This window comes from Stegodyphus dumicola, chromosome 2 (genome assembly GCF_044657685.1).
Source record: "Stegodyphus dumicola isolate Sdum_Otavi_A_Nest chromosome 2, ASM4465768v1".
Lineage (NCBI taxonomy): Eukaryota > Metazoa > Arthropoda > Arachnida > Araneae > Eresidae > Stegodyphus > Stegodyphus dumicola.
In genome coordinates this window covers 36,360,360-36,387,840 of record NC_140769.1, presented here as the reverse complement: position 1 = coordinate 36,387,840, position 27,481 = coordinate 36,360,360, and the positions used below count along the sequence as shown (strand labels likewise).

The following is a 27,481-nucleotide window of genomic DNA, read 5'->3' as shown; positions in this document are numbered from 1 at the left end:
CCTTTTGAAATTACAAAATGAGCACCTGCCTTTTCTAACCTTGCTCCCGATAATAATTTTCTTCTTAGATTTGGATTATATAAGACATTATCTAACTCAATCCAATTTATTCGATTGCCTACTTTTACTGCAAATTTGACGGTACCCTTTCCTAGTACTTTACTTTCACAATTTCTTACAGCTAAAGACATACGTATATTGTTTATTTCTTCAAAATTTGTCATTAAATTTCTATTATTACAGAAATGAGTTGTAGCTGCAGTATCTACGACCCAATTAAATTTATCTGCATTACCTCCTTTATCTGTACATAATTTTCTACTAATATTAATTCTTTATCTTTAAACTGTCCATTTTTATCATCTATTTTAGACTTCTGACTTTTACTTATATTTTCTTTACATTGAGCGATTAAGTACCCAAATGTATGACATCTGAAACAATGTCCTATTCTCGTATTCCCCATCTTTTTGTTAGATTTAGTTTTATTTTCAACTTTATCTTTCCCTGCGTTTAAACTAATAGTATTAAACACGCTTACCTTGCTGTCTTCTAAATCGGCAATTACCTGGCGAAGTCGGCTTTCTTCCCTTACCAGCTCTTCAGCAATTCTTTCCAGCGTAAAATCTTCGTCCTTCCACCTATAGATCAATTGTACAATGCCGGAGTATTCCTGGGGTAATCTCCTTATTGCCTGGAATCCTTTAAAAAGATCTGCCAAGTTGTGACCAGCTTCAGCCAACTTCTTTGCAGTCATTCTTATTCTTGCGATGAATAATCCTATTTCTTCATTTAGCGTATATCTAATACTAAAAAATTCATCCAGTAACTGAATTATCCTTGCTCTTGTTTTGGGTTCGAATTGCTTCTGTAGAACTTCCCATGCTTCTTTACCACTTGAACATTCTTGTATCAGCGGCCTGAACTCAGCTTTAATTCCGTAATATAATGTAGTGAAGGCTCTGTTCTCCCTCAGTGTGAACTCCTGCTTTTCACGCCTTGTTGCACTTTTATCTAATTCTTCTTCTTTGTCCTCTATGAAGCTCCAACAATTTCTATCCAGTAACAGCATTTTCATGTCGACTTTCCATCGATCCCAGTTGTCATGGTTTAACAACTCAAAACCTTCAGGTAGTAATGACATCTTCAATTAAGTGTGAGCACAACGACTTAAACAAACTTCTAAGATAGGTCAGCTTCTTTTCGTGGATAATGGCCCTCTTCACCTACATTCCTTTAATGCTGAGTTAAACTGGATGACTGATTAGCTGTTGGCGCTGGGCCCATAACCCTGTTGGCAGTGGTGATAAAGGCAAAGCATGTTTTGCTTCCCTTAAATAAAGCTAAGACTAAATAAAATTCTTGCTTTATTCCGTAAATAAATTAAAAGAGCTAACACTGTAGCCTTTACATTTTAAAATCATTTGATTGAAAGCAAACTAGCATAATGCTAACTGATAATCACACAAGAGAACAAGAAACAAGAAGCATTTGCCAATACCGGCGTACATATATATATATACTCGGCCAACCCACCGATCTTGACGTCATCAGCCAATCAGCGGCAACCACGTTAGCTTACCGCTGATCGACCTCCGATCAAAATTTGCATGTGGAAAACTAAAGCCAACAGCTGTAAGGTTTTCAAGTAGTCGGTCTGTGAAAATCTCTATGCCTTCTGGGCTATTGTGAAGCACAAGTTTGTTTTCCTCATTACTTAAGATGCGTGTGGAGGAGCGACTGAGGGGGCAGATCTTGTTGCCTGGAAGCCTGTACCTACATAGGACTGGATTTTCGTGTCACAGTTTATGAGAAAGTGAAGGTATTTGTGATCGGAGCAGCTCTCATCATTGACCACAGTCCAGTCCTGCACTAGGTTTGTGATGCTGCTTGAACAGAGGGTGAGATCTGGCCAGCCCACATGATAGGTATTATCAAATGTAGGTGGGAAATCGGGTTTATTTAATAGATGAATGTTATTGGCTGCCAGAAAGTCGAGCTCCTGTCCCTTCGTCATAGTATCTGCATATACCCATATGGTGTTATGTGCATTAAAATCACCACTAAGAAGCAGAGGGGTTGAAGGGCATCGTTGTATGGTGTCAAGAATGTTTGAAGTGGTGCCAGTGATACTGTCCATTGGGGAAGAGTAAATTGAAGCTATTATGTACTGTGTGTTATTGAATGTTAGTAAGATGGCAACAAAGTCTCGTTCTTGCTTGATGACTAGTAGAGACCAGGATGGATTGATGCATGCTATTGCGGCTATGGGGGATTGTTCATTAGTTTCTGCTTTACGTTAATAGACTTTCCACGATATGGGAAGGCTTGCTACTTGACCCTCTCTACAATAAGGTTCCTGTATCAGGAGTAGATCTGCATCGTGGGATGTTGCATGAGTGACTGCTTGAGATGTCACTGCCTGCGCTGTTTGCAGATTAATCTGGATGCATTTTATGGGGCTAAATGTTACTTGGTTGTTGTGGTCTGTAGGCGTAGATTGATGAATATCCGCTATAATCATAGGTTGTGCTGCGTTTGATTCTTTCAACGTATCTCCTGTAGGTGGGACAGGAGATATCATAGGTGGGGGAGCGCAGGATATTTTGTAATTACTTCTGTAGTTATAGTCTGCACAGTTGGTGCAGGGGGCCATCCCGGATTTGCAGTTCTTGACGTTGTCGCTTCCGGAGCAGTAAGCACAGTAGACTTTGTTCTTGCAGTCTTGCTGCGTGTGCCCGAATTCCTGGCACTGGAAGCATCGTCTGATTTTGAAGAATTCCGCAATTCTCCAGCCAAGATACAATCTGGGGTGTTGCATGATGCGGTGGAAGGCTGATGGCTGACATTCCAGCACCCATTTGACGCCATTTGCTTTATCTTTTAGCCGGTATAAGATTTTTGTAATGCTGCTGGTAAGGTTGTATTCAGAGCTTAGTGCCCGTTCAATGTCCTCCTTGATGACGTCTAATTTTATGTCGTGGATTGCGACTCTAGGTAGTCTGACTGCTGGCAATTTTGTTTTGGCAAATTATTTGCCTTGCCTGCTTTCTAGTGTTTTTGTGAGGTGGGTAAGATCCTTTTTGGTGGCGCAGTCAACAGCAATCCCCTCCCTCTGGATATTTCTAACTGAGTGTATTTTTACACCTAGTGATGGGAGAGGGAATTTGGCATTCAGGTGTTCCTTTAGTTCTTTCCTTGTGGCGTTCGAGTCTTCTTTTGGGTAAATAAGAAGTGTGTGTTTCGTAGAATGTGATGCCACTTGCATGTAGGAACGCCCGATAACCGGAGCTGCTGCTGGGTGTATTGTTGGTTGAGGTGGAGAGTAGGAGAGTCCTGAATCAGTATTAACACCTGTGTTGATTTTAGCTGGAGGTGGAGTGGCAGCAGGTCCTCTGGTGGCTAGAGTCCAGAAGGCCTCTAAAATGGTCAAGAGTTTCTTTCTTTGCTCTGTCCTTAACAGGTACTTGTTACTTTTTGTACTGGTGCCAATGTCTTTGACTTTCTCATAAAGTATATTAATCTTTTGTTCGTAATTAAGACTTTCAGTTACTACGATCGTTGCTGCATCAAATTTGCAAAGGCGCACTGACGCTTCTGCATCAGGCATAGTGCTGGTTTGTGCTGGAAGGAATATGGGTGATGATGAAGTTGAGTATAGCAATCAAGGAGTATTTTGGTGTATTTACCAGTGTAGAAATGCCACTAGATAAGTTGCATGTAAGTTGTATGAGTATACATAAGCACTGGTCATACACTGCTCAATCAGGATAGTGGGAATACTCTGCTCAATCTGGGAAAGTGACAAGTAATGCAAGTAATACTCTGCTCAATCAAATATGACAGGTAACGCACTGCTCAATTAATACAGTAGCAGTAGAGCTGTACACTGCTTAATTAGTAAAGGTCAATTAATAAGTCTATGGGACGTATAATAAAAGTATAAAACATGATATCACACAGAATACAAGCACTGAAACTATTCTCTGTATAAAAACTAAATCAATTAAATTATTATTATTAGCTAGAAGTATATAACACAAAATATCAGCATAAATACTTAATTAGTTAAATTATTGTAAGCCAGAATTATATAATTATACAACACACATTAAGAGGAAAAAACTTAATTAATTATTATTATTTTTAAGCTAGAAATATATTTTACAAGATACTAGCACTTACTGATATATAAACACTCACAAATATAAGTGTAGTTAAATGTATACAACAGGAAAATATACAAGATACGATCACTGAAACGAATCCTTGCAAAACTGCTAATATTTAGGAGGGTGGTATACAGGATTAAGGAATGAATACGCAGCTAATTTACCAGCTCCTAATTGAAAACACAAAATCATAATTTTTAAACAGCTATTATTACCCTAATGCTATTTAGGTGACTGCGATTGTGTAAATGTAATGCAATCTTAATTATTGGTCATAGGATTATCGAATATTTTGTTTACCGGATAATTAAAACAATCCTACCTTTATTGCAGGGCTTCTTCTGCGCTTCCTTTGTTCTCTATGAAGTAAACACAATAATATTTATTAAGCACTAGTAATGCTGAGTACTGCACACACACTGTAGAACACTGTATTCGCACAACACTATCATTGTATCACTAATTAGCTCACGCTACTATGTTAATTGTTGGTTTCAGCTGAGAAAACCGAAGTTTAAAGAACTAGTGAGAAAAGTTATAGAAAACGTACAATCCGGCAGACTTTTCCAAATTCTGAGTCTTAAGTTCCTAATTCGTACTGCTACGTCACACTGCTATGTGGATTGCTCTTTTCAGCGAGGAAATCCTTGGTCGTTTATCTTCTGTGTATTTCATCTGTTGAATTAGGTAATCCAAAAGTGAAGGCACAACACAATTAGAACAGATCACTATAACGCACTAATGAGCACTACACTGTAATAACTGATGTCAACACACTCACCATGACACACACTACGCTGTGAGAACTGATGTAACACACTAAGATCAATAATTAAGCTTTAAAAAAAAAAAAAAAAAAAAGTAATTTGCGAACCACTAGTCAGAATTTCATCAGATAAAGAAACTTGGATCTGTCTCGATGTGCAGAGATCAAAGATGCTAATTCTCTCTTGGTACACTAATTAGTTCTACTATTAACACTGTATATAAAAATGCCCACTTCTCTATTTTTGAAGCATTCTTGTAATAGGTAGTGGATAAAACCTTTCAGTCTTCTCAAGTGTTATAAAGACTTACCTTGCTTTATTAGTGTTAAAACAGTTTGAATATGTTTAAGCTACATGTTAATGTAACAAATTTTTTCTAGTATTGGAAAAAAAATATGGTAACTTTTATGCAATTGTGAGTTTATTATTTAAATTAACTAGTTTTCTGATTTCAGTCTTTACCATAACTACTCCATTCCGTATTCCTCACCAGAATGCAAATGAGTTAGTATTTAAAGTGCTACTTTTGGATTTTAAGATAGCTTTTTTCTGGCTTCATGTGCATGCTACAATTTAGTTTCCTGCCATGTAATCTGATAGTTGTAATTGATCAGCATTGTGTTCTATCGCTATGGATTTGATTTTGATGCTTTGATAAAGCTAGACTTTAAATACTGTTCTGTGTTTGGTTTAAATTTGACTGTTCTGTTTTGATGCATCACAACAAGCTTTGGCTGATATTTTGGCACAAGAGATGGTGTTTATGTTCTAAATTTTGTTTAAACACAAAGTTTATACAATTAGGGTTTGAGGGCTAATTAACAGTACACATCAAATAAAACCCTGCATGATACCGTGACCAATAATCGTCGGGACTTAGGTCGTTCTGAATTTTTGGTTATTAATTTAAATCTAATAAGATAACCTGTAGATGTGTGAACTTTAGGGCTTCATTTATCGTTTACATTGGATAGAAAAATGGTTACCCCTTCCCACACACAGAGAGATAGAGATTGCTCTAGGTGACAGCAAAATGACCTCACCACCATTTCACTTAAGGACTGAAAGTGTCATATTAGCATCAATATAACATGATTCTATGCATTGTTATTAGCCATTATGGGACTTCCTACCCTACAGCTGTTTAGAAGTGATATACAGGAATCTCAGTTAGTCTGGAAAAAAAAAATCATTTTTTCAGTAAACTTTTTTCCTTTTGTTATTGTATTTTCAATTGTAATCACGAAAAATTCCAGGTATCATATTTCAATGAAAATATTCATTTTGACAGCTATCGAATTTCATCGAATACAATTTAAAGATGTTTTTGCATGACATCTGTGTGTAAGGACAGAATAAAAGCCCTCCCCAAATGAATTATAAAACTGATTTAAAATGGATTCAGAAGAGATTTTTTCATGGCGTGTGTACGTACGTACCTCGCATAACTGAAAAATGAGTAGCCTAAAAACTTTGAAATTTTGTATATTTGACTGCTATAATATATAGTTGTGCACTGCCATTTTTGGTTGCAATCGGCCACACCAAAAGTATTTATATATATATATATGTAATAAAAACAGGAGCAGGAATAAAATACAAGCGGTTGTATCCGTAATGAGTAGGAAATTGGAGGTGAAGGCAGATTAAATCTTCAGTTTTATTTTCGGCAACATGTTGTGGCTACACACAAATCGGCACATTAAATGTGCTTGTTCCAAAAGACTTACATTTTTGATAATTTTGTAGCGAGAAAGCAGAGCAGACAGACAGCAGTGTAGCTAGCTAGGCCAAAGCTTGGAAAGCAAGTGTGTTCAGGATGAAATCTCAAGTCAGACTGAGTTAGTTTTGGTTTTCAAAGCATTCTGATTGGACAGTTAATATTGCTCTAAAATTACTATTGGCTGGTTGGGTTTTAGTTCCACTTACATCATGATAACTACGTCATATGACATCGATTTTTCTAGAAATGATGCAGTGCAGAGAGAGGTTATTATTTTTAGAATAGAAAAGGGAAATTACCGTATTTGACAGCATATAAGACACTCTATTTTTTCCTAAATTTGGTCTCAAAAAAGTTTACCTGCATAAAAGACACAGGTTAACTTTCAATACTGAATGCTATTTTTAGCCCGGATAAAGGTCTAGACACACATAACTTTTCCTACATCTGCTATAATTATTTTGTGCATGGGTGAAATATCTTTTGCCAAAAAGCGCCAAAGCTCGAAGTTGATGTCGAAGTTCAAACAGGTTCGACGGTCACATTACGTCTATGGAGCCTTTCCTTCTTTACATAGACTTTCTTTGACTCACCCGACACATGTGTCTGTATCGGTGCTATTCTTATTTTGATGGAACATTACCTTTTTGTGCCTCATTTCGACTTTTATCTTTGATAGCAGCATCAGCATGGACTAGCATCTCGCTGTACACCTTACTGTTGAGGGTTTTACCTTTTTCTATATACTCTTTGTGGATAATACTACGGCAATCCCACCAGATATAAAGCATGATCTTTTTTGTTAGTCAAATTGTGTTTTTGCAACGAAACCTCTTTTCAGCCTGTGTTGTTAAAATAAATCCACTTTTCATGGCAAATGATGGTCCAGTCCAGAATTTGGTCCTTGCATTGATATTCGAGCAGGTTAGTGTAGGCTCAAACACATCTAACCTTATCTGCTTAAGTCAGCTCATGCGACGCCTGGCAATTGAACTTGTACATCAAGTTTATGCAAAAAATTATTTTTTAATATTCCTTTTCTACTGTTTGTTGTAGGTGATATAAAAACTGGTTGATATGTAAATCGGCAATGCAAGTTGTCATATTACTTTAATACTTAAAATTACTTCTTCTACTTAAAATTACTTCTTCAGTGCCTTTTTTGTTAAAGCCATACCTTTTTTTTTTTTTTTTTTTCAAATGTTCTCAGCTGTAGCTGTCTGTAGTTTGGTTTCGCTTTTTTTATTGATAAAAGGAATCTGTTTAACCATTGCTTGCATATTCATGTTTTTCATTTAATCTTTCTTTCTTTTTTTTTTTAACCATAATACATTTTATGACTGAAGATTAGAATTTGTCACAAGGTAAAGTGGTTATCTTATTTCTTCAAGAGAGAAATATAACTCAAACTATGCAGTTTTCATTCATATTGCAAAGGGAAAGGTGTCTAAACACAAGTGTTATTTGCTGGATACTCATTCCTTTCATTACTGCTGTACACTTAATTTACTTATTGTGTCAGGAGTTACCATCTATTGAGTTTTGTAAAGCAAAGCATGCATCAAATGAATCATAGCATTGATTGTTGATTAGAATAATTTCATTAAAGAGATATGTGTCCCTTCCTTGTTGTCTTAATGTCAGAATTGATGAATGCAAGAAAATCATAGAAATTGATAAAAACTCATTCACAAAAAGAAAAAAATGCATGTTTTGTTTTTTTCCGCACACAGATCATCTGTTTCATCTAGTATTGAGGCAGATGCACAGAGAAAGAAAAAAGTTAAAATGGACAAACATGGTACCGCAAATAAATTATATGGTTTTAACTTAAAACTTCATGTCTTTAACTTTTTCCATATGTTGCTGTCATAAATATAACTGTCAAATTAGAACTATTTCTTCAACAACTATAGTATGTTTATGTGTTACCTAGGATTTTGAAACAGTTCCAAAGGAACTAGATTTAGTAGAAGAGGAGGATAAATACACCCATCTCCTTAATCTAGATGATGAATTGGATGGGCAAGAAATGCTAAGTAAGTTACTTGTTCATTTTATAATTAAGAAAAATAAGTAATGTTTTCTGCCAAATGTAAAACTTTATCTTCTGATTAATAACATTCTTGTAAAAGTTGAACGAATAATTTCATGTTAATAGCATTTTGTTTTGATAACAGAAAGGCTTATAGTTTATGTTTTGATAACACAAATGCTTATAGTTTAGTTTTTCCATCCCCCCCCATCATGCTAAGTTGTATTGTACTACCAGGATATTTGTCATCTTGTGACCTAGGACTTCTATTTCAAGAGACATAAGATTTTCTATTTATTATCAAATGATCTGATAAATTGCCAATTATCAGAAGTATTTATTACCTTCTGGAATACATTTACTGTATCTTTCAACTTAAAATAGTACATCACTAAACCAAGTGGTTAAAAAGCACTGTACTGCTTCATAATGATTTCTTTCTTTCTTTCTTTTATTTCCTGGTAAATCTCTAACTGATGTTATTTGCTGATCTCTAACCGATATTATAGTACATCTAATTTATTTGATATATAGCAAATTTAAGGTATTTTCTTCCTCCTTTCCACATGCATTTATGTTGTAACTGGAAGCATAATTGACATATATTCAAGAGGAAAAACTTAATGATTCTACAGTGGCACCTGAACTAAAAGGTGGTGGACGATAATTAATCACCACCAGAATTTGGCAATTGGTTCCCTAATACCTAGTTGCTCTTTAAAAGGGGGAGTATATAAGGTATTTTCTTAATCCTTTCCACATGCCTTTGTAGTGTTAATTGGAAGCATACTTGGTACATATTCGAGAGGTCCAGGGTTCGAGTCCCAGCGAGGGCATTGCACATTTTTCACACCTCCAGTTTAAAAAAAAATCCTAATGACTCTACATCATTACTTTAATCTATGAAAGGTGTTCCTAAAGTTGTATATTATGTACTCCAATGCAGACTGATTGTTTATATGGTATCTAATAATAAATCTATATCTGTGTTATGTATTTTTAATTAACATACTGCCTACTTTATTAGTTAATCAGTATGCAAGTGGAAATAATTTATTCTTAATTAAAATTAAAATTAATGATGATTTTCAGAAATAACAACCCAGGAACCTGTTCAGACTATGACTATTTGGGAAAATATTCTGTAAAAAATCATACTGATCTATTTGGTTTTAAATTCTGAGTATTAGGAATTTATTACTTTTCGATATGAGTATTGTTTTTATTACTTTTTATTTTAATTCTTGCAAAAATATGCTGGTTTTTATGGTTATATATTTGTTTTTCAAAAATTAAAGAATCATAAGTATTTTTTATATCTGAAATTATTATTTAATTTCCCCCTAAAAAATTTACTTCTTTTTTGTGTTGCAGATGTCTTCAAATTTGATCCTGATTATCAAGAAAATGAAGAAAAGTATAAATCTGTTGTTAAAGGTAGGCTATTATAACATAAAACTACTGAAACTTTCTTCTCCTCTTCATATAAATTTTGAATAATGGTTTGAATAATAAATTTTGAATAATTGACCTTTTCTTCAATAACTTTAAGAAGTCAGCCATGACAATATATGTAGCACCCTTTTTTAATTTAAAGTTCCTTAGACTTTCTAGTAAATATTTCAAAGATATAAATATAAGTTGTTTTGACTTGAGGTATCAACCATAGTCATTCATTTTTCTTTGATAAATATAGTTTAAAAGAGTATTTATCATGAGAAATTAAAACTTGTTTATGGTGATGTGTCCTGAAACTATGAATGAAATATGTAGCAAAACATCTGAAAAAATATCTTACTACAGCATTTGCTGCATAGATATCTACAGTCTTATGCTATTTCAGTTTGAATGTATAAAAACATGAAAAAAATTATTCTGATGTGTGGTTCATTTATATAAATATTAATAATTTGGATCAATTAGACCTATGCAGGTAAAAGTCACATATATAGGTAGTTAAAAAATTTGAAATTCTTTAAGCTGCTGTGAAATAACGATAAGGAATTTTGAGTTACTTTTTATTCTGGAAATAAAATTTTGAGTTACTTCCGTAAAAACTATGCTGCCCAGTGGATAGTGGATAGTGGTTAGTGACTCTAACTGCTGTACTGGAGGGCCGCGTTCAAATCCCGAAGAAGCATGGATATTTGTAAATGTACAGTGTCTGTATGTCGCGGACATTCTAAATATGTCCTCCAGTGGTCCTCAGGAGAGGTTGGTGGTACACGAAAAGGTGTGAGAGATCCTCGGACCCATCTCCTTGGGATGCTGCCTCTCAAAATTGAGGGCAGAACTGAGCTAAAGTTGGGCTGTCACCTATATGGTGCTCAATGCTCTTGCCAATGATAGGTGCATTTGACTCCTTGCCACAATGAATGTCATGGGCTTGTGCTAACTATTGCTAGATGAGCGAGATTAGTAATAACAAAATAATAATGTGTTTTTCTTTGAGAAATATATGAAGTATTATAAGTTTGTATTGATGTCTGAGTAAGACATCAATCCAAGATATATAGACATGTGTCAGTTAATGGTAAGAACGTTGATAGATACCGAATATAAACTAAATTATAGTGAGTATATTGATGTTTTTGAATATAAATTAAATACATTGAACATTTTAAAATTAAATTTTACATTACTTCTCTAAAAGCTATTAACGCAACTATAAACTGTTAATTAACTATTAATATAGTTTTTACAAACTATTGTATTTAGGTTTCTCTTCAGGCTTATCTTTGAAAAAAAAATCTGATGTGTACACCACATGACTTCCTTGTATGGAATTTTGCTGCATTTCATTTAAACTTATTTTCTCGAACGAATTTTATTAGAGATGTATTTCTCATTCAATTAATTCAGTTCGTAATTCGCGGCAAGACGAAGACACATAAAACCTCAAAATATCTGTATTGAAAATTGAAAAATATAAAACACTAAATACAGTTAAAACAACTGGGGGGGGGGGATCTAAAAGCCCTCAGATTTTATATTATGCCCAAAGAGGCTTTTTTTAACATTTTGTGTGTTACCTTTATTTATTAAGTATATTGTTCTTTGCACTTAAACCTTAAAATTTATTTCAACAACAATATCATAGAAAATAATAATATATCACACTAAAGAATAAACGTGATTCTCGCATGAAGACCGTGTTGTCCATGTTTTTCTTATTTTTATTCACAACAATACATAAATATATTAGACTGATATATAATCCAAGTATAATTAATCAGGTTATCGAGAAAGAAAGTAAACAAAACCAGTAAGCAAAGAATATCCATTACATTCCGAATTCTAAATATTTGTTTACATAAACAATTATCACAAGACCTGCCAGGAAAAGGTATCAGATCAGACAACTGCGAACACACGATCGCCAGAGTTCACATGATAATTTTATTTTCAGCAGTTTTAAAAGTGAATCAATGCAAAATGCCAAAACGAAATTAATAGCCCTTCTGGGGAAATTGCCCCTTTGGGCTAAAATTTTTAAAATCAGAGTTTCTAAGAAAAAACAAGCAATGTGGCCAGTGGACAAGAAGGAAGATTTTTTGGTGCACAAAACTAAAAGTTTCCTTTTGGTCCTACTCTGCAAAAAGACACTGAATGTGCAGAAAGACTTAGTTCGCTATTCTGCTAAGTTTCAAATGTAAACAAATATGGCCGCTGTGGTAGAAAAGAATTAGGCTTAGCCACATTTAAACGACTTTTTAATTATCAAAATCATAATCAAAATTCATCATCATCATATAATATAAATCATTTTTACGATTTTGATTGTCACATTAGCGTGTATCTCTTCTAGTCTAGACTTTTTAATTGTTAATTATTCAACAACTATTGCATGCAGATTAACTAAAGGCATAAAAACTTTAAGTATAAGATACAAACAACATAATTCAATCATTTTAAAACAAAAAATGCACAATTTACCAACATATAAGAATAAAAAACTGAGCTCAATGAGCCGAGTAACAGAGTGGGTATATGCTTTTGGTCCAGCTGCTTGCAACCAAAAAAGGAGGTGCACAACTGCATGTTATACCAGTCCTATACACACAGTTTCAACGTTCTGAAGCTACTCGTGTTTGAGTTATGCGAGATACATGTAAAGATGCCACAAAAAAAAACTAACTCTTCTGAATCCATTTTAAGTCATTTTTGTAATTCGTTTGGGAAAAAAAATTATTTATTCTGTCCTTATGTACAGATGTCACACAAAAACATCTTTAAATTGCATTTGATAGTGGTCAAAATGGATATTTTCATTGAAATATGATACCCAGAATTTTTTGTGATTAAAATATTTCCTTTACCTCATACAAGGAAGCAATAAAATTCTGAATGTACTCAGCCAATTTAACTCAAGTACATTGAAGTAAATTATTTCTACAGACTCAAGTAAATACATTCAAGATTTTTTTTTTTTTAAGATATGAATACAGCAGAATATACACTGACAGAAAAAAAAGAATCCCAACGTCAAGAAAGACTTGTGTTAGATAAACAAAATTTGGTAGGCATATTTATATATTTGAAAGATGACATCAATTCAAATTTCGCAGGTAAGTGTGGCGCTAGTAGCGCCATTCAGAACTTCCAAATCAGGTTTGCTTTAAATGCATGCTGCAAAGTTTGTGAGACTTCTTTATCTCTGAAATTTGATGTATTGAGTTGATGTCAGCCAAGATTGCCTATAAGAAGACTAAGAAACCATTATCCAAAAATCACCGAGTTTGAACGAGGTCATGTAATAGGGCTACGAGAAGGTGGATTTTCTTTCCGTGATATTGCAGAAAGACTTGGCCAGAATATATCTGCTCTGCATGATTGTTGGGAGCAGTGGTCAAATGAGGGTATTGCTTTAAAAAGACCGGGCTCTGGGCAGCCATGTGAAACTACTGATAGGGAAGATCAGCATATAGTTGTAGTGCATCGTACTGTGTCTGCAACAGAAATTTGAGTAGTACCACAGTGACACAGCGAACTGTTACAAATCGGTTACTCCAAGAACAGCTCCAAGCCAGGTGCCTTGTAATTTGCCTTCCACTGACTCCAAGCCATTGCCATTTGCTACTCCAGTGGTGTCAAATCAAAGCTCATTGGAGGAAGGAGTAGTGGTATGTTCTGATGAAATCAATTGTATGTTCTGTTGTATGTTCTGATGAAATCAGGCTCTGCCTTGATGCCAATGAAGGCCGTGTGTTGGTCAGAAGGAGGCCAAGGGAACACCTACAACCAAACTGTCTGTGGCCTAGACACACTGGACTTACACCTGGAGTCATGGGCTGGGGAGCAGTTTTCTATGTCAGCAGGAGTACTCTTATGGTTATCCCAAACACACTAACTGCGAATTTGTATGCCAGTCTGGTAATTCAACCTGTAGTGCTGCCATTTGTAAACAGCATTCAAGGGGAACTTTCCAACAAGATAACAATCACCCTTATACTGCTGTTGTAACACAACATGCTCTACAGAGTGTTTACATATTACCTTGGCCTGCGAGATACCAGATCTGTCTCCAGTTGTGCATGTATAAGATATCATTGGACGACTACTCCAGCATAATCCACAGCCATCACTGACCATCCCAGTATTGGCAGAACGAGTGCAATAAGCATGGAACTCCATACCACAAAGTGACATTCGACACCTATACGACACAATGCATGCACGCTTGCATTCAAAATTAAACATTAAATACAGCATTAAGTGAGATTTAATGAATAACCTGTTGGTTTTATGTCATGGGCCATTAAATCTGCTATTTTGGTATTTTTATCATCCCAGCTATTAAATCTGATCTTTAAGAATAGGCTGAAAAGAAGCTTTGAATAAAATAGTTATTCTCCTTACAAATAAAATACCCAATACGTTTGTGTAATTGCAGTGGAGCTAAATGGTATTCTGTAGAAGTGTTATATAATTTGAGGCACAGACAAGCACTCAAAGCTCAGCACCCAATTTACCAGAATATACTTTTCATAATAAACAATTTTTCATTTCATAAACATTACCACCTCAAATTATAGCATATTTAAATAACTGCCTCACTTTGATGAAAAACATAATTGGTGATCCTGAATATATATGTATCATTTCTGAATTAAAAGCTTCAGAAATTTTGTTTTAAAAAGCTCAATTTACCACCTTGAATAATAGTTATGGATTCACATCAGGATTTGATGCACAAGTTAGAATTATAAACATTACGTTCTTAATTTTTTGCTTTTTATTTTAAGTATTTTTTATATTTCTTCATTAAATTATAAGTGTATGCATATTTCTCTGTTTTTTTTTTTTTTCCCCCTTGCATTTTGAAGTGTGTGTTAATGGGCAGGATATGCAACTTTATTTGAAAATGAATGAACAGTGCAATGGGAAAGGGAAATTTCTGAGAAGTGATTTAAGCTGTTTGTATGCTCTGTCGGTAATTTGTATCTCTTTATTATTCGACTAACTAAAGAGGAATATTTTTTTTTTCAAACTTCTAATGGGATAATACCCCCAAGTTTGCTAACTTTCATGGTCAATGGGATTTCAGAAATGGATAATATGTTTTACTTTCATATGTTTAAAGTCTATGAAAATACCTCACCTTTTAATGTCTGAAATGCAATTTTTCAAAATTTTATATAATTTTAAATGTAGTTGGTATTTGAGCTAACAGTTAAGAAGATTGTTTTTTTTTTTTTTTTTTTTTTTTTTTAAATTTTAGAGTGCTTTTGCCATTTATTTGGCTTTTGTATTATGAATTGCATTTTTATATGCTGAACTATCCAGAATTTTCTTTTATCCGGCGTATGGCATTTCTTGAGCTGTTTCTGTATTTGAAATAGAGGGGGGTTTTTTTGGGGGGGGTACGTGCGTGCCTGTGTGTCATATTATATTTTTGTTTGTGCTACTTTTTGTGATTAATGAATAGATTTTCTGTATTGTCATTCAGTATAATTTCTGTTCACATAAAATTTTAATCATGTATGTAATTTATTTATTAAGCTTTAAAGAATAAATTCCTACTATTTTGTTTTGAATTTAGAATTTTTTCTTAATCATTGAATAAAATAACTCTTCATGCAATGTGAAAACAGAAATCAAGTTAATCTATTTTCTTGATTTGAAATACTCCACAGTGCTCCAGAGCAAGACTTGTTTATACATCCCTAATTTTTTTTTTTTTTTTTTTTTTTTTCCCCATCTTTTAATCATACCATTCAATTGGTAGTTTCAGCCAATTTCTAAAGCTTTTGAATGAAGAGTGTTTACCAAAAGGGTCAAACTGGTGGTCAGTGATGAGACTATCAGTTTAACCATCAGCAATTATGGTTATTAAATTTGTTGAATTTAGTGACTGCTTACCATGTAAGGATTTCCATTTAATGCATATGTCATGAATTGGACTTTGTGTAATTCATGAGGTATCTGTTTTTATGTTTTAAGTAGATACACCTGTATTTTGTATGTTTTGCTCTAATTTTGTTGTCAGTTCACAATTAGCCAAGTTGTTAAGATGCTGAACACTGACAGAAAACCTTCTTAATAAAGGCATCATCATGAGGAATGTAGCCCCTATATATTTTGCTATAATCAATTTATAAGGTATTTCTCCTGCCTTCGTGGTATAGTGGTTTGCACACTCAGCACGTAATTGAGGGGTCTGTGGTTCGAATTCTGGCGAAGGCATTGCTAATTTTTCATCTTGCCTCCTTCCAAAAATACCTAATGTCTCTACAGTGGCACCCAAACTAAAAGGGTGTTGGATGATGATTCTCCTCACCCATGATTAGGCCATTGGGTGCCCTAACAAACTCCAGTCGCCCTTTAAAACAGGTAGTATATAAGGTATTTCTCCTGCCTTCTTAACGAGCCTTCGTGGTGTAGTGGTTTGCACGCTCAGCGCATAATTGAGAGGTCTGCGGTTTGATTCCCGGCAAAGGCATTGCTAATTTTTCATCTGGCTTGCTTCCAAAAATACCTAATGTCTCTACAAATTAACTAATTATATTTTTAATTAGCTTACCAATGCCGCATAAAAATGTGCACCCTGGTTCAGAATTTTTTGTTTTCTGTATATGAACGAATTGGAAGAGCAACTGTGAAAGAAAAGTTATATATTTGGTAGAGCCTTTTGAGTTACCATTCTAATGATGCATTGCAATAAAATTGGAATGCATCATGAGTTCAGCTTTCATATTATTACATTGACACTTGTTAGCATGCAATGCAAAAATAAATGTAAACAATTTTTAGAAATTTATGAACAGCTTCCATAGTTTTCCCTTTAATATTCATATTGTTGCATTCTACGGGTTCGTGGATTTGGAGCGATTGATGACAACACTTGACAATTTATTTACCAGTATTACACAGCAGAGTTCCAAAGACATGCTTACAGTCATCAAAAAAATATAATGAGCATGCAGAAACAATCAGCAACACAACCTTCAGGCTATAATGGTGAAGACAGCTTCATGGCAAAGCACTAAAGCAGAGCTGCCAACAGGGTTTGGTCGTTTTCAAGCTATTCTCTGAACTCAAAACACTGCTACTGAACTCAACATACTTCTCAATATACTCCTCTCTCTACAAACAGGCAGGGTATATATAGCTTTTTATCCACCTTCGAGAGCATTCTTGAGGAAACCGCTAGAATGTTCTTGCTGCATCCATGGCATATTGCCAATTTTGTTGCCAAATGGGCAATTTTGTGCCAAATCTGATAACACTGCCTTTCTCTGTCACTTTCTAGCAACCCTAACCCTGCTTTGCAGTTAAGCTATCTTACCGCAGCTGGGCATTTCGTAACAATATAATGAAAGTAAGTTCCGATATCCTGTTTTTAAATTAAAATGATATACTGTAGAGAAAGCTACTTTTTCTTGAAATACCATATAAATAGCTGCATGTATGCATTTATCATTCATTGGAAATTAAAACAGTTAAAATTATTTTGGCAAATGTTTGTATAAAAGTGTGTAAATGGGTATAAGTTTAATTTAGATCTAATAATTTGTTTTCCTATGTATTTTAGAAATACTTGGTGACTCTAGTGATGAAGAAGGATCTGGTGATGATTCTGATGATGATGAGGAGGAGGATGAAGAAACTAAAGGTAAGATTAAATTAAATTAATTATTTCCCCCCTTGCTCTGTGTATTGTTAAAAGGAAACAAAGTTCAAGATTGATTTTTGTCTTCATAATGATTTTAGAAAAACTCATTTAAAATTTTGTGTAATAAAATCTGAGTCATGAGTTTAATTTATGTTTTAATAAAACTCATGAGTATCAGCCTAATGGTAATAGAAGCATAATTAAAGCAAATAATATTAAAGCATTTTAACACCTTACTTACAAGTTTATTTTTCACACTTTTAATAAAAATTCAGTATACATATTGTTGTTGTTTGTTCATGTATTTCACGGAAGAATGGTTGCCAGAGCCTCAAGGAGGTTACACTTCTAGTTCCATATTATATGTACTATCATTTATTATTGTTTGAATGAAAATTAATTTTTTGACAGTTATAAAAATAAAATAGTATATTTTTAGTAATTTTGAACACAAACTTAATAAAAAACGCTGCCATGAATACCTAACTTAATTTGACATAGTTTTCTTCTTTTTCAGATTCTTTACTAAATTTACTGCTATGCTGCTGTATAATAGATTTTTCTATTTACAGCACAAAGTCTGAGATTTGGATTCACCTAAATCTTGGTGATTCAGGATTTTAGATCATCAGTTTAAACTAGTAAAGTGATATGTAGCCATGGCTAGATTTTAGCTTATTGTTTAGGTCTAACAGAAAAATGCTAACCCCCTCACAATCACAATCAATTTCTAAAATTATTACCCTGATGAGCATTAATATGTCAATCAATTCATTGTAATTGTCCAGGGTACCACTCTCTAGCCAGCAGGTGTTTGAAAAAGACATGCCTGCAGGGAATCTTGGTTAGTAGGGAGTAAAATGATATTTATGCCACACTTGCCTTCTTTTGCTGAATATTATATTCTCTTTTCCTAGACTTATATTTTTCTCAACTATATGGTAAGGGGAAAACGGAATTTATCTTGTTAATTTAATTATATTTATATATTTAAGTTCAGAGGTTCTTAAGGATATTGGACCTGCAGATTTCAGACTTGATACTGTATAGGTAATACAAATCCTTATAATTCTAATTGCATTCATGCATGTTTTCTTCTATGAAAAGCACTCACTACTATTATTCTTTTTATGGTACTTGCAATTGTGTTAATGGAATAACCTTAATAGAAATATAAAATTTTCACAATGTGTCAAATATTGGTAACCATATAATCATGCATATAAGAATTCATCAGTTTAACAAACAGTGCTGCCATTCTTGTATGCATTCATTTTGTCATATTTCAACAATTTTTGTAATTGAACTGTTATACTTTTGTGTTTGTCAACTTTAAAATATGTGCTTGTGGGATTTGCCTGCGATAGAAGAAATGGTGATAAAATTTCTGCAGGAATACCATATTTTTCCGCAAAATCTCAAAAAGGAACAGTTGATTTAAATTTGTTTTTTAAGGTGATTACCAAAAAGTTTCCACCAGAGAAAAAGAAACAAAAACCCACTCGTAGATTTGTTAACTGATTTTTGAAATAATACTGGTACTTTCGGATTATCTGCATCATCTCCTGATGTTGATGACTGATTTTTCACCAAGCTAATGTACAAAAGAGAACAGCCTTCTGTATATTAAATGGCAGTGCACTAAGAATTCCAAGAAAGAGCAATCAATCAATAGAAAGATAAACATAAAGAAAAGCAAGCAATATTCATAATAAAATTCTTAGCTTTTTCAAGAAATTCTTTTGTAGTTTCCGGCCCACCAGCAGCCGAGCGGTAAAGACGCTGAACACTGGTAGTTCAGTCTGAGGTTCGAATCCCGCGAACGGGCTGGCTGCATGGGCGTTTTCATGTTTTCTCCATGTGTAACTTGTATACGAGCCAGTTCCCTTAGAAAGTCCTCCACAAAGGCATCCCTCCCTTTAGGCAGATAGCCCTTGTGTGCTTTGCCATACTTGAATAATCTAATCCAATCTTTTGTAATTTCCCCCCTCCCACACACACACACACTGTTCTCTTCATGTGCGCAGTAATCTGTTTTCTCTTAAGAAAAGCAGAAGAGTATTGCACAAATTAAGCATCATGCAGAAAATTGTCATTGTGATTGCTGGTTTACTCCCCACATATACAGCAATCTGTTTTTGCTTTTTTAAAAAAAAAATATGCTTTCTCATTAGTCAGACTTACACTTTCTCTTTCATCTGCCAGTAAACTCTCTAGTCCCATTATGATTTGTTATAAGGGGAAAAAATATAGTCATTCCAGAGATATATAATAATGAAATAAATGACCATTGAATTTAGAAGGTAGAAATCCACATATACTAAAACATGCATCTGGTGCACGCTTGTGCATATCTGATTTGCTACATAAACGCATTTTGATGATGTCATGGGTTGTCACATAACTTGTTTGATGACATAGTGTATTGCATCATGAACACTTTTTGAAGAGAGGTGTGAATGATAAGAACTTAACTACTTAATTAAAAAGTAAAATATATATTATGTAATATTCTTTTTTTCAATTATAAATCTTCATTCTTTTTCTTCCATAAAAAATCGCTAAATTGCACCAAGGTAGCTGTGCTAATAGAGAAGTAAAATGCTTTTTTCGGCATTATGTTTTGTTTACATGTAATATACCCACCCAGAATTTACCTTTTATTATAACATTTTGTATATTTTTAAGCATAATAAAAAGTACATTTTTTATTATAAAATTAAAACTAGCTCTTTTGCTAATTGTGCTGAATCTTTTTTACAGATGATGAAAGTCAACAGATCATTGACATGACTGAAACTAATATTGTGTGTTTGAGAAGAAAAATTTATCTCACCATACAATCTAGTTTAGATTTTGAAGAATGTGCTCATAAACTTCTGAAATTAGAATTGAAACCAGGGCAAATAGTAAGTCTGGTTTTCTCCTCCTATTTAAAATTTATTGAATATCAAATAATTAATTCATTTTTCATGCAGTGGAAGATCATATTTTTTATCAAATAAAGTGACTGTCTTATTAAATTTCATCTTCTGTATCAATAACATTATTTTATAGTTAATGGTATTAATAATGTAAATTTTCAGTACCCTAAATAGCATAATTCTATATTTCTGCTTTTATTGAATTTTTTTTTTAGCTTTTAAGCATTTTTACCAATAAGACAAGTGATTATTAGAGACTAAATTGATGTTAACTTGGACTCCAGGGATTACAGGTCTTTAATATGAATGAAAATAGAACTTTTTTTATTAGTTTAACAAAGTATGTTCTCCTGCCTTATATTTTTCTCAACTATATGGGTAGATAATAGACATCTATTCATATATCATTTTTGAGCCTGAATAAAAGAACTGTTATTGTTTAATATCCTCATTGAAAGAACTGTAGATAACCACTTTAAATGTTTGCCAAAATTATATGTTGCGTGTTAGTAGTAAATCTTACAATATATTGATTACCATTTTTAGTTTTTGAAGCTCTTCTTTACTTGTGCACATGTGCACAAGCCAGACATTTACAATCACAGAACAAAAGAAAGCACAATTTTAAAATGTTTAATGAAAGTATCATAGCATTTTTTGAAGCCTTTGTTGTGCCATTTGAAAACCTGATTATAAAGAAATCAGTACAAATATAAAAGTATGTGACCAAGAATCATGGGATAGTGCAAAGTTAATCAAAGAACCATTTTAATGTTATATTGTATATAAAATTATGCCATTTAAAATGCTTTGCTTAAGCCTTTGCATCAAGAGATAGCTTGATTTGTTGCTTGAGGTGACTCTCAGTCACCACTTGATTTGATGCTGTGACTGACAGTCACTTCTCGGTTTGACGTGGTAATTCAAGTAGTGGAGATATTTATATATTAGTTTGGGCAGTATCACTTCATGAGTGTATTCAACAAAGCATGTATAAAATGATTTCCAATCTTTAATCTTAAATACCTTATTTAAATTATGGCCACATCTTGACAAGTAGTTTAAACTTGACATTTTAGGAATATTATTTTCAAAGTTCTTGAGCCCAGTAAGCATGGAATATTATGAGGGAATTAGTTCAAGTGAAAATGAGTTCAATTTTTCCTCGATGAAGAATGAAGTTATGCCTATGTATAGAATACTTGATGACAGAGAAGAGGTACACAGTGATGAAGATAGCAATGAAGTAAGAGATGTGAGAAGGCAAAAAGTTGGTACTATAAGTAATGAATGTGAAAGTGACAGTGATTCCACAGAAGAGATAAGAGAATTCAGAATGGATAACATGCACAGAATCTGAAGAAATACTGCAAATAATACTGTTTGTATTGGGCGAAATAGCCAGCCATTTTCTAGCATAAAAAGAATTATTAGTTTTCTATGAAAACATCTTAAGTTAGCTGTAAGATATTCACCAAATATGATGGAAAATATCTCGAATTGCTGGTTCGCCCAAGTGAAAAAAGGCCTAGAGTGCAAAGGATTAAGTCTTTGTAAAGTATAAAACAGGCTACTATTGAGAACTGTTTTTTGTTGAAATTGAGCAAGTTTTTATAATTAACAAGCCCGCCTTGCTATCCTTGCAAACTTTTATATGAATTAAAGTATTTTTCGTATTTTTAGAAATTGCTGCTCGGATAGATGGATTAGGGGAGCCTGACTGAGATACCGAAGTTCCCGGGTCTGAATCCCGGAGAAGGCATGAATGTAAAATTGTCTGTCTCTTCATAGAAGGTGATGATGGCCACTTATAGGTGCCTCCACAATAAAATGGCCACCATTTCTGGCCTTAGGAATGGCCAATGCCATTATTGGGAGAAAAAATTATAAACCATTTCATGTATTGTGGTATTGTAATCTGAAATAGATTTTGCATTCTCATAAAATTTCAAGTATTATGTTACTGTTTAATTATTAAGTGTACTGTAATACTTTTAAAAATAAAAGTGCATAATTGATTGCAAGCATAAGATAATGCATAATGGAATGAAGCATATGCAGTTAAGTTATAGGTAATCAAAAGCAAAAGTTCTTAAAATGGAGAAAAAAGACACTGAAAAATGATGAATTTGATATTATATATCTTAGTATTAGGAGAATAGGAAGATAGGAGTTTAAATTATCAAAAGAAGAACCTCGTTTTTAATGTTTAGTTTGATTAATAAAAGCAAAAATTTAAAAGATTTAACATTGAATAAAGCAGTAAAACAGTGATAATTTGGCACTGATTTTATGCAAAAGAATCGGCTGGCTACATTGTGTTTTCTTATACTCCCAAAAAGCATTCTTTTCCTGATGCTTATAATTATGCTTTACCATAATTTTCTTGTGTGCTTTTTCATAAGTAACCTAATCCAATTTAAAAATTAAAATAATTATGTAACAGCAAGATATTATATAAAATGTTATTCCCATCATGTGCAAAAAAAATGAAAATGCTATTATGAAATTCTATTATGAAAAGATTTCCATACTGATCAATTTATGAACAAAGACTGACTGATGTGAAAAAGAAATCTAATGCACATTTTCATATAAAAGTAAGTAAGTAGTTTTGTTTAAGAATTGTAACAAAATTGGGAGGATTTCAAGATAGTATTATAAATTAATAAGCAAAATCATCAATAATTTAAACATTTGATTTATATTGCTACCATATTAACAGCTAATTTTTTGTCACAAATCCATGTGGGAGACATGCCCCTTGTAATTATTATATTTAGTTCTTTTGTTCAAATCCTTTAATTTGGTCTTTTTATTGTTTATAATCACAATTATTTAGATTTTTCTTGACCATTTACAGAAATAGCACTATTAACTTTTCATTATAAGTAATATCTATGTTCTGCATAAAATATTTTCAACTTCATTTTAATGTTTGTTAAATGAATATTTGCATCATTATGTCAAGCATCAATTATGTCTCTGTCATATAAGTTATTAACATTTTAAATTTTGCTTTAGCTTGAAATGTGTTACATGATTCTTGATTGTTGTGCCCAGCAAAGAACTTATGAGAAATTTTTTGGATTACTTGCACAGGTATGATACAAGTTGTATTTAGTTCTCTTTTTGGTAGGTAGTAGTAATCAAAAGCAAGCCATTATTTGTATAAAATAGTGTTCAGAATTCTTTTATAATTTTAACTTGTAAATGGTTAATTGTCTTATGATTGTTTTTCAGCGCTTCTGCCAATTAAACAAGGTGTACGTCGAGCCTTTTACAGAAATCTTTGAAAATTCATATAAGACTATCCATCGCTTAGAGACGAATAAATTGAGAAATGTTGCAAAATTTTTTGCCCATTTACTCTACACTGATGCCATTTCATGGATGGTAAAAATTTTTATATATCAGTTATAAAGTTAAATAAAATGTTTGACATGTTTTGTTGCTGGGAAGTAATGTTCAAGGATACTATTATTATAGTAAAATGTATTTGTTTCTTGTCAAATAATTTTTTTTTCCCTTTGATATTTTAACAGTTGAAAAATTTTTATTTTTTACTGGTCATTATAAATAATACATGTACATAAATGTTAATAAGAATTTTTTAATCAATTTCATATGCATATCTAAACAGTCGTCCTCATGCCAGGTAAAGTTGATACATTGCCAGTAAAGTCTAAAAGTTCTTTTGTGTGGTGCATTACATTATCATTGAATGAAATGCCTATTCAATGATCTGTTATAGATTCTTTAAATGTTTAAATTCTTAAATTGTTTAGCATTTATTTAGCATTTTTTTAAATATTTGTTTAGCAAACTGTGTTATTCTGAGTGTTACTGCATGCCTATCTGTCGAATAATGTTATTTCAAGTTTCAATGTACATGCAAGTATTCATTTGAACGTATATGGCTGTCTCTCTTTATTACTGCATTTGTAAATATCCAGTCTTTTAAATTAATTGAAAGGAAAATATCTTGTCATTATTAAATGAGATGCAATCTTGTAGACATGACTATGAATAAAGTTAATTTACAACACTGTATTTTGTATGAATTCCAACAAAAAGAAATGCTACAAAAACATGTCAAAATTTATTGACAGCTTTTAGTGGAGATACAGTTTTGGATATAGTGTGCAGGAGATGGCTCGAAAAATTTGAAGCAGATGATTTTGAGCTTAATGAAAAGCCATGGCTGGACTACCATCTTTAATCCATGATAATACTGTCAAGATCTTGATAGAGCAAGATCCTTTTTTGACAACACAGCAGACTGCAGAAAAGCTTAATTCAGCTCAACAAACCTTTTTGAGCCATAATTGGAAATTAGGATTAGTCTATATATATTTTGGATGGATGCCTCATGACTTAAGTGAAAAAATTTTGCATGATCAGATCATCATATGCACATCTTTGCTTGCTGAGAGCAGAAACGAACACTTTTTGGACCAGATTATAACTGAAAATGAAAAATTGATTATGAATGAAAACATTGTTATGAAAAGAGCATACTTTGAGCCAGGCAACCTGCCCCCTTTGCCTCTAAACCAAGTCTGAGCCTGAATAAGAGCATGTGCATATGGTGGGATGCCCAAGGACCAGTACATTACAAGCTTTTGAAACCTAAAGAAGTCTCAGTTCAGAGAGATACTGTAAAGACGATTTAAACAAAGTATTCAAAGAAAAGAGGCTGGCTGTGTTCATAATAATGAATCACATAATAATTCATCATGATAATGCCAGACCACATGCTCATTTGGTGACTCATCAGAAAATCTGAGAACTAGGCTGGGAAATTCTGCCTTATCCACCATATTCCTTAGACCTTGGACGCTCTGATTATCACTTGTTTCTGTCCCTGCAAAATTTTTAATGGTATCTGCAAATTACCATTGCACTAGTAAGAAGTCATAAGCAATGGCGGAAAGTATACTGTACAATAAATAAAGGTATGAAAACATATCAGTGTATTATTTTTTCGTTTCTCAAATGGACAGAATTTTCCAGAAGACATATGTCATATGGCAGAATCTGCATCAGTCTACATGCAGGATACTAAGTATGTTCACTTGAATTTTAGTCATTAAATTTTTGTTAGCAGTCAAGTAATAGGAAAACATTTAAAGTTAAATACTATATAATACTTTCTGACTACCATATAAGATGATTCTTTCAGTTAATAGAATAAAATGTGACCTACATGAATGCTAATATACTATTATAAATGTATCCATAATATTCAATAAAAAGTTCTGACTTAATATATTATGGTTTTTACCTGTTTAATATAAATGTGTTAATATATTTTTAGCTAGCAGCTGTGTTATGTATTTAAGTAATATACATATTATTGTGTATGAACAAAAGCTAAAAATAAGTCAAAATACAGAAATGTATTAAGACAAACATTACTTATTATTAGTACTTAATCCTCTGAGTGGCACAGGATTTTAGATCCGTCATGAAGACCTGTATTTAAACAGCATTTATTAATTGAGTTTGTACTAATTACTTATTTTAGTCTGTATTTTCATAAACTTACATTCATTAAAATGATATTTACATTATTAAAGAAAGTAAAAAAGCAAAATATCTTAAACTGTAAGTTAATATATGCCAAGTAGCAAAACTTCTGATAACCGGATAAAGCCGGCCATAATGCTCAGAGGGTTAAATTGAGAATATATCTATGCAATATTCTTTTTAATTATCAGTGTTCCATGAACCAACAAAGTTAAAATGGTTTCATAAGCTATTTTAATTTTGTTGCCATCAGATTAATCCCAATAAAAAATGCTTATAATTTCAAATTGTCATGTAAGTTTGTATGTAACCTAAGCAAAATTTCATCATTTTTATAGGTTTTATCCATTATAAAATTAAATGAAGAGGATACTACATCTTCAAGTCGAATATTTATTAAAATTTTATTTCAAGAACTGTGTGAATATATGGGACTTACAAATTTAAATGCACGTGTTAAAGATGTGTGAGTACTTTAATTAAAATTTTAATTAATTATAGTTTAAACTAGCTTATGAAAAGTTTTAACATAGTTAATGATTGTTTATCATTTATGAAGTTCATTTTATTAATAAATAAGAGTACCAAATTTTTAATTAAATATTTATTTCCTCTAGAACTCTCCAGGAAGCTTTTGATGGCCTTTTTCCAAGAGATCATCCTCATAATACTAGATTTGCTGTCAATTTTTTCACATCTATTGGTTTAGGAGGCTTAACGTAAGTAAATAAATAATTTATTATCTTTATCAATTTTGTAATTGGTGTCATATTTTTCAAATTGCATTTATAACTATTAAAAAATAACAATACAAATAAAAATTTTAATTTTCACTTGATCTGAATTTTTTAAAACCAGTATATTTTAACTGTAACAGTCAAGAAATATCTTACTATGATAATATTGAGAAAAATCTTGCCTGTTTAGATGATTTATTTATTTGTCAATTCAAAAAAAAAAAAAAAAAAAAAAAATAATAATAATATTCAGTTTTGAAAAGTATTAATATAGACTCCAACTGCAAATTCTCCATAGTTTTTATGGAAATTCCTTAGAAACTATGAACTTTGGAAAATGTCAAAAAAACTTTGGTTTTTCTTTGAAAAAATTATAGTGGGATGGTTTTCTAATTTGAAGAGTAACCAGTTGTAGTTTAGCAACTTCCCATCCTTATCTTTTCAATCAAGTACTCTGGAGTGAAAAGCTTGTTTGG

At 32.6% G+C, this 27,481-nt stretch overlaps 1 protein-coding gene across 2 annotated transcripts in view; it reads left to right on the top strand.

The window, feature by feature from the left end:
- ncm (pre-mRNA-splicing factor nucampholin) overlaps positions 1 to 27,481 on the top strand; it is a 134,337-nt gene that overhangs the window by 89,921 nt on the left and 16,935 nt on the right. For both annotated transcript variants that reach the window (XM_085810576.1, XM_085810577.1), the window contains 8 exons: positions 8,599 to 8,701; positions 10,072 to 10,134; positions 17,732 to 17,812; positions 20,576 to 20,721; positions 23,761 to 23,838; positions 23,980 to 24,132; positions 26,607 to 26,734; positions 26,886 to 26,987. In XM_085810576.1, the coding sequence (XP_085666702.1) occupies positions 8,599 to 8,701; positions 10,072 to 10,134; positions 17,732 to 17,812; positions 20,576 to 20,721; positions 23,761 to 23,838; positions 23,980 to 24,132; positions 26,607 to 26,734; positions 26,886 to 26,987 (854 nt within the window). The remainder of the gene's footprint in view (positions 1 to 8,598; positions 8,702 to 10,071; positions 10,135 to 17,731; positions 17,813 to 20,575; positions 20,722 to 23,760; positions 23,839 to 23,979; positions 24,133 to 26,606; positions 26,735 to 26,885; positions 26,988 to 27,481) is intronic.